Source organism: Pundamilia nyererei, unplaced genomic scaffold (assembly GCF_000239375.1).
Source record: "Pundamilia nyererei isolate P.nyererei 1_Seehausen unplaced genomic scaffold, PunNye1.0 scaffold00309, whole genome shotgun sequence".
NCBI classification, from domain to species: Eukaryota; Metazoa; Chordata; class Actinopteri; order Cichliformes; family Cichlidae; genus Pundamilia; species Pundamilia nyererei.
The window spans coordinates 390,675-399,115 of NW_005187710.1; the positions used below are offsets into that span (position 1 = coordinate 390,675).

Consider the following 8,441-nt stretch of genomic DNA (forward strand, 5'->3'; position numbering starts at 1 on the left):
GCTTCGGGGAACCGACTGATCCAGGATCACGCGAAATCGTCAACAATCTAATCCGGCTAACCTACTTAGCGAGGTACGAAGAACAGGCCCCAGATTCCCCCAACTTTATAAATAGTAAAGTTGCATAACAACCGAAACTCGCACTGTTCCCTAACAATAAGCCACAATTATTTTTTCAGACTGTCATGATCACATATAAATGATTGCAGACATTCCCAAACTCTGTGAATGGTAAAAGGTCAGGATCGAAGGTTCTTATGTTGCTTTTAAGGTTGGGAAAACCTGCAGTCAGCAGAAGTCACTTGGATGAGTGATGAAACATTTTTCTCTGAGAATGCTACGTCCAGATGAACAGAATCAACTCTGGGATTTTCTGACCTGGGTTTATGAGTATGCATCAAGACAAATAGAATGAATCTTTTATTTTCTAAATAAATATAAAACACAGGAATCTGGGGGAAATCCAGCACTTGAACGCAGCTTACATTTGTTATCCCTCCCAAATAAATCAGGTGATATAATCAGGTGATCTGTGCACTGGCATTTAATGCTCTGTAAGTTAGCTAAAAGAATGCCACAAATATTCATAGACTTTTTTATGCACAGGGAAGTTTTTGAAAGTGTCAATGATCAGATTTGTGAAGCTAAACATAAATGTGCACATTAATTTTCATTATTTGTTCAGGTTTGGGTACACACATTTGTAAGTACTCAAAAGTACACATATATCATTGTACATGCGTCATAATTGATCACACACACCTGCTGTGGAGTCTGATTCATACCGAATTAATCATATTTCTGATTAATGTTTATATATTTCATTTATTTGTTTACTAACATTATAAACATTTTTGTCCCACAGTGAAACACTCATTGGTTAGTTTTGACACTGGTTCCTCTGGAAACCCAAACATCTCTGAGTTTGTGGGTTTCCCAGTAATTGATGGCATTCAGATGGCTTACTACTGTGACAGCAGCAACAAGATACTGGAAGCAAGACAGGACTGGGCGAAGAAAATATTAGATACCAACCCTCAGATGTTGGAGTCGCTCACTGATTATTGTTTTGTGGATCGGCCAAATCTATTCAGATTATGGATTTCTAGTTTGAAGCAGCAGTTAAACCAAAGCAGAGGTGCAGTGTTTTCTGTTATTTGTTTTGCCAAATCATCATAAATCATGTATATGCATAAACAAAACTGATTAATGTAAAAGATTGTTAGAATAATTAGTTATTTATTAGGTATAATAATACATTTTGTAATCATCAAACCTCACTAGTGTGCCCTAAAAAGAATAAAATAATTCATAAAAATAATTGTTCTCAATTTTAGTCTTGTATTAACAATGTTAAGATTTTAACTTTAAAAATTATAGATCATGTCTCTGATTTATGTCTTGCATTATGTCTTTATTGTGCTTCTTACAGTTTATAGCCTCTGAGTTTCAGATGTTCGCTGTAATCTCTGTTTTCTCTCTCGCCTCAGCTGTCCACATTTTACAGATGATAGAAGGCTGTGAATGGGATGAAAACACCGGAGAGGTTACGGGGCTTTTACAGTATGGATATGATGGAGAAGACTTTCTTAAATTGGATCTGAAGACGCTGACGTGGATCGCACTGAAACCAGAGGCTGACATTATCAAACAGAGTTGGGATGCTGACACAACCAGAATGAAAGACCGTGAAAAAATCCTCACTAAGATTTGTCCAGAGTGGCTGAAGATGTACGTGGAGAGTGGCAACAGCTCTCTGCAGAGAACAGGTAGAATCACATGACCTGATGCAGTAGTGTTTGTTTTACTTTGTATTATCTTTTGAAAAATAGTTATCATTGAAAGAGAAAATGGCAAAAACGTTTAAGTAGATTTAAAATTGAATGATTTAGAAGGTATGAAAACTGATATGAAGTTTTCCTGGTAACTGCAGTTTTAGGTTTTGGATCAAAAACATCTTATATACATATTTAGGGCTTCTCTGCAATGTGACAAGATATCATGCCTTCAATCACACACAGAGTCAGTGAAGGGCAGAAAGTCTGATCATCTTAAATAATTGAAACAACAAAAGAAGAGGCCATCTCTCACCATGGCCATTTTGATTATAGCTCCTCTTCCAGCCTCCTTTCTTGTTCATATGCATTTTAGGAACTGAGACATCCTCCAGCATGATGTACTGCGACTGATTTCTGAATAACAGACAAGAGGACTAACAAGATAAGGAGGAAATTAGTGAAATGTCTCAAGAAAAGCAATTGTCAAAATGAAACAGGAAGTTTAAACAGTACCATTTAATAACCTCCGTTTTACTTTTAACTGAGAACATTTATACAGTAATTTAATGTTTTTGTGAGTAAAATTTACAGTCAGCAGGTCAACTTGTTCAGTGAAAGATCTTAATGCAGTGATGCTGTAGTTCATCAGTGGTTTCCAAACAGTGAGCCAATTTGCAGCTTCTCTTTTAGCGCCACCTGGTGGTGAATTTCGCTGTTAAAATTGATGGATGGATTAAGATAATATTTATCATGTTTGTGGTTGAAAGACTATTATCGACATGAATTGAAACTCATGATTTTTCATTAAGTATTAAGTATTCTTGTGTTCACAATTTCATTACTATATCTCAGAGTGTTTCGGGTTATTTTTAGTCTAAAAGATCTCATATTGTAGCCTTATGCAGCTGCTGGAAGCTGGTGATGAAAAGCTATATGTGTTATATGATCATATACATTAGATGTTTTAAATGTCTCTTGTATTTATCCTCCCCTCTCTAAAGAACTCTGAATTACCTTCTGTCTGAACAGTGCTACACAAATAAACTTGACATGACTTAAGATGATGATTGTTTGGCTCTAACGACTCTGTTTTGAATATTAGGTTTTGGTTGAATTCCTTTCCTTCTTCCAGTTCTTCCCTCAGTGTCTCTCCTCCAGAAGACTCCCTCCTCTCCAGTCAGCTGCCACGCTACAGGTTTCTATCCTAACAGACCCTTGATGTTCTGGAGGAAAGATGGAGAGGAGCTCCATGAAGGTGTGGATCCTGGAGAGATCCTCCCAAACAATGATGAGACCTTTCAGATGAGTGTTGATCTGAATGTTTCATCAGTCACACCTGAAGACTGGGGGAGGTACGACTGTGTGTTTCAGCTCTCTGGTGGTGAGGACATCCTTGTCACCAAACTCAATAAAACTGTGATCAGAACAAACTGGGGCAAAAAAATATTTAACACTGATGAAGGTGAGAGAAACTTTTTTTTTTTTGCCCGTATTGTGGATTGATTGTCTATAATGTTTCTGATTGTTTTACCTTGTTAGTTTTTGGACACAAAGAAGAATAACTGTTACTGTAGGAATAACTAATGGAGATCCTAACAGAGGAAAAAAATCTTTCTATTTTTTTCAGTGATTGTAAAATATAATAATTTTCTCTCTTTTGTTAATAATAATATTCTAACTTAATTCGATTCTAGCATCAAATCACAACAGTTGCAAATGTGAGTGAAGTTGGCCCCCCCACCTTCTTCAAATCCAACAAAAGTGGTATCAAACGTTTGTGCTGGTTTGTGCTGCAAAAATTTTAAAAATATTAATAAAATAATGTCCTGATGCGTGCTCAATCATCCAGGTAAGTAAATCCCAAAAGGTTGATTCTGTTCATCTGGACATTTTCAGTGGGAGAAATGTTTCGTCACTCATCCAAGTGACTTCTTCAGTCTCAGCTGACTGCGGGTTTCTCCAACCTTATAAACAGTACATTTGCACAGCGAAGGAAACTAGCACCACTGAATGAACAATGGGCTGGGGGGTTAGTTCCATGATTGTTAGTATGCAAATTCTTATGACCATTGATCAACGACTACTAATCACAGACACAGATTCTCGAATGGCCATGAGTACCTGTTAAGAGAATTTTTATTTTAGTTAAATCATTAAAGTATAATCAAGTAGAAACAAGTATGCCTTATAATCAAGTGTTTATATATTTTCACACGGTAAAGCTTACTGTTGAAAAGAACACAATGTATTCCTTGCTTAAGTGTGTGAGATGTTTGACAAAGACAGGATATACATGCATTCTTTACTTCAGTGTCTGAGACGTCAGATAAGCATGAATACTGCTGTGTCGTTGTTTTTCAGTTTGTGTGCAGAAGTTAGATAGCTAAGACAATGCCTGAGCTCTCCCCTCTTCAGTTGAAAGAGGAAGTACTATGTAACCCATTTTGCCTTATAAATAAAGCGAGTAAACGGTGCTCGGTGTGTTAGTCTACTCAGAGACTCTCACCCGTGCGCACGTCTTTGAAACTCTGAGTCGGTCTGCCAGTGTCTCATTTCTCTCTTACTGTGTTTGAATAATTGTCAACCCCTTGACATTTAATTGGTCCTTCGTAGCCGGAGAACTGACTGTTATTTTTAACGTCTAGTTTTCCACAGACGGTCTCCATCGGATCCTGACGTCGTGACGCCTGCGCTGGAAGAAATCTGATCAGTAAAACGAAAAACCCGGGAACGTGAATTCGATCTCCGGTCAGCGTTCGGCCTTCACGGCTCCAGGACCCGATGAGCACCGGATCCAAAAACGCAGCGCCACAGTAGAGGTGAATATGAAACACTGCATTCCATCAAGCGCTAAAATACATTGATATTGAGATTTTCCTTTAAGTAGTGTGACCTATCCCACCGAAGAGCAGAACCAATAATAACACCAGGGACGCCTGAATAAAATCTCAACAAGATGACTGAGGAAAACAACCTGATAAATCCAGAAGAAGAACCAGCTTCAGAATCAATGCTAGCACCAGTTCCAGCCCCAAAGCTGTTGTGCTTGGGCGCTTGTGACATCAAACGAAAACTACTCATGTGCTACATATTCTGTCTAATGGCTATCCTCCTGATGACGGCACTCTTTTGGTTGATGCCCAGTGGAACCCACAAGACAGTACCAATTATTCTCCGACCTAAGAGGTGGACCCACGACAACTCGCACCTGAAGGAGATAGACAAAGAACACAACCACCCGTGGCTGAACAATGCATGGTACCGGTATGTCCATGACAGAGTGCACAGAGAAGACAATGCCGCAAACTGCTATGTCTGCTCACATATGCCCACGACAGCACTCCATGCCACAGTGTATGGAAAACCCCCAACCAAGGCTGAAGCACTCTGCATATACGACAAAGCCATTACCGGGACCTGCTCAACACCAGGAAAACCTGTGATGGTGATAGGTGGATCCATAAAGGACCAAAACAGCAACACATGCCACAACACTACACCTGCAATGAAGCCTACTGGGTGCATATAAACGTCAGCCATAGAAAACTGAAATCATTCTCAGTTGTTTTGCCACCTGACATACAACACCCAGTGTGCTTTAACTTCACAGGAACAACCGGACAAACAGGTACGCCCCAGGGTCTGAAGAAATTAGGACAAAACCGAAACTGCTCCATGATCCTGATGGCACCAGATTGGGATGGCATCGGCTCATCAACAGGTACATACTGGGTACAGGGCGCAGCTTGGGCGTGTGGCCTGAAAGTCTATTTCATGCTGCCACCAAACAGCACCGGACTCTGTGCCCCTGTTCTGGTATCTGACCACACCTTTAAGATGTCAGTGAACAGCAACACCAGAGCTAAACGTAACACAGGCCTCAAGCCCCATGATCCATATCTTGGTTCTGATGTACCAGATGACTTCAAACTCTGGACCAAGAGCCAGAAGGTAATACATGCTTTGTTTCCATGGATAGGAGTAGGGAAACACGCACTACAGATAGAAACCCTGGACTATCGTTTTGGATTATTTTTAAATGCTTCAACCCGCATTAATCAAGGACAGAATGAAGAAATTGATGCAATTCGCATCACTGTCATGCAGCACCGAGTGGCTTTAGACATCATTCTCGCAGAGAAAGGTGGTCTCTGCGTATTGTTTAACACTACATGTTGTACCTACATACCTGATAACATCCATTCATTAAACATGACAAATGCTTTGAATGTTTTGAAACAACTGAGCGGCTCTTGGAAATCCCTACTGATTAAAGGCCTGTTGGCCCTTTTCAGTGTGATGTTACTATTTTGCCTTTTCATTGCTTGTATTATCCCATGTCTGAGAAGCATAATGACAAACATGTTCAAGCGTATGTTAGGAAACCATGTCTTGGATAAATAAAGCGAGTAAACGGTGCTCGGTGTGTTAGTCTGCTCAGAGACTCTCACCCGTGCGCACGTCTTTGAAACTCTGAGTCGGTCTGCCAGTGTCTCATTTCTCTCTTACTGTGTTTGAATAATTGTCAACCCCTTGACAGTACCATTCACAGAGAGTTGGGGAATGGCTGCAATCACAGCATTGTAGGATGGCGAAAGATGGACCCTTGGGCCCCCCTTCTCGATGCAGAGTTGGTCAGCATCCTGACAGCTTGGTGGACGAAGCTGTCTCTCAGTCTGCCGTTTCTGAAGAAGCTGTTGAAGGGATGAGTGGAGTCACCTGTAATGGAGAGGACCTTCTGGATGAGGCAGGCGCAGTAGATCTCCTGGGGAGGGAGGCAAGAGAGGTCCCCACAATCCTCTCCGCTGCTCTCACTACCCGTTGTCATTTTTTTCCTGCAGGACCCAGTGTGATATTGTTATCTATGTCATTAGAGCGGATGGATCGATATACTTTTGTTTTAAACTACTTTAACTGCACATTTTATCCTATATGTTTATTTTCATTTGTTTTTCTTTACTGAGCAGAGACGTCCTCTGACATGCTGTTCAACACCATCGCTGCAGTCGTTGTTTTTGTTGTTCTCATTCTCATTGCTGCTGCTGGATTTGCTGTTTGGAAAAAGAGGAAAGGTGAGAGATTCAAAGAAACTGAGTTCACCAGTCAACCAGTAGCAGATGGGAAATGCTCAGTTAGATTATTTCTGTTGTACTTTTTACATTAGACATGGTTCTTTCTGAATTTATGTGAGGAAAACACGAGATTTTCAGGCACTTCGAAATGTTAAAAACTCATTTGCCTTTTGTTTTGTTTTTCTTGTTTGTTTGTTTTTTAAATTTCAGACAGACGGCCAACATCTTGTAAGTTCCCCTTCCTTGTCTCGCTTTGTGACATGCACTCTGGATTTAAAACAAGGATTTTAATAATATTACCAATGGATTTATTCCCATCCTTTTTCAAGACATTTGCTTCAGATTCCTTTATTATCATACAGATCTGTTTAATACTGTGATGCATCAAGCACTCTGGTTTTAATCAAGCATTTAATATTAGACCAAGATAAGCTGAGTAAAAGAAAATTGCAGTTTTTAAATTGTTTTATTCATTAACGGAAAAAAAGATATCCAAACCTAGACTCTGAATGAATAAGTTGCTCTAAGTTGATTTTCTTAAGTAAACTTTTTTGAGGCAACGACTTTGCACAATTTTTTTAAGGGAACTAATTAGATTTTACAGTGTATCTTTACAGTGTATCTGTCACTATGTAAAAAAACAACTTGTGACTTTTTTATGATCTGCAGCAAAACATGGTGCCAGGTTAACCTTCACGTGCATGACCCATGTCTGTTTGTGCCTTAGAGTGAAAAAGATAATTATTTTTTATTAATGAATTCTTGCTGATGCAGTTTCTCTTTCTTATTTATAGTCTAGCTCAGTTGCTCTGCCTCACTTGAACTGAAAAATTGAGAGGTTTTCATTTTTACTTATTGAGCTGCGGAACATTTTACAAACAGATAAAGAGAAATCCAGACTGAAGGTTTTTGATTTTTCTTTTCAGCTCCTGACAAAGGATCTGAGCTGTCAGAGCGACTAAATCAACAAGGCTGACTGTCGTGTCTCCCTTCCCACCACATCTCAAAAGGTTCTCTATTAGACTGAAAGCCGGTGACTGCAGAGAGCATTACAGACTCAGTAACTCGTGAACTCACTTTGTGACATGTCGTGTTATCCTGCTGGAAGGACAACATGTTGACACGCTGGTCATAAAGGAGTGGACACAGTGAGCAACATAGTAGTTGCTGATAACAATCAGGGACGCTGTGGGGTAATATATCCTCCATTGCCAACACCATTAACCAGCAGCAGAACATCAGTCTTATTTGCGATATGCATTTCTGGACTCTTTATGTTTGGTAAACTACCCCCTGAAGGTGGGGGTTTGTGATTGGTTAAACTTGTTTCTCTTCTGTTTGTTTTCAGCCTAGCATCCACAGTTTTCAAGATCTCAAGTTCAAATTTTGTGTGACATGTCATTATGGTTGACAGCAATGACAGCTTAAGCTGATGTAATTTTGTAAAAACTGTGTCTAGGTCAAGGCCACGCCCTTCAGCAGGAGTTGTGCTCTCTGAGTGCTTCTGCACTTCAGGTGCCCGGGCTAACATTTCTTTCCAAAAAACTCTGAACAAACAGGAGGACTCGGAGAGCGCAGCGCCCCACGGATG

General features: G+C 39.9%; 1 protein-coding gene across 2 annotated transcripts in view; it reads left to right on the forward strand.

Annotated features, from left to right (window-relative positions):
• Positions 1-8,004, forward strand: part of LOC102202751 (major histocompatibility complex class I-related gene protein-like) — a 10,116-nt gene extending 2,112 nt beyond the window's left edge. Inside the window, exons 2-7 of one of the 2 annotated variants that reach the window (XM_013915472.1) lie at positions 866-1,138; positions 1,491-1,769; positions 2,911-3,240; positions 6,746-6,850; positions 7,061-7,078; positions 7,777-8,004. In XM_013915472.1, the coding sequence (XP_013770926.1) occupies positions 866-1,138; positions 1,491-1,769; positions 2,911-3,240; positions 6,746-6,850; positions 7,061-7,078; positions 7,777-7,826 (1,055 nt within the window). In that variant the 3' untranslated portion in view covers positions 7,827-8,004. The remainder of the gene's footprint in view (positions 1-865; positions 1,139-1,490; positions 1,770-2,910; positions 3,241-6,745; positions 6,851-7,060; positions 7,079-7,776) is intronic. The other variant, XM_013915473.1, reaches the window with a different exon arrangement.
• Positions 8,005-8,441: the final 437 nt, after the last annotated feature.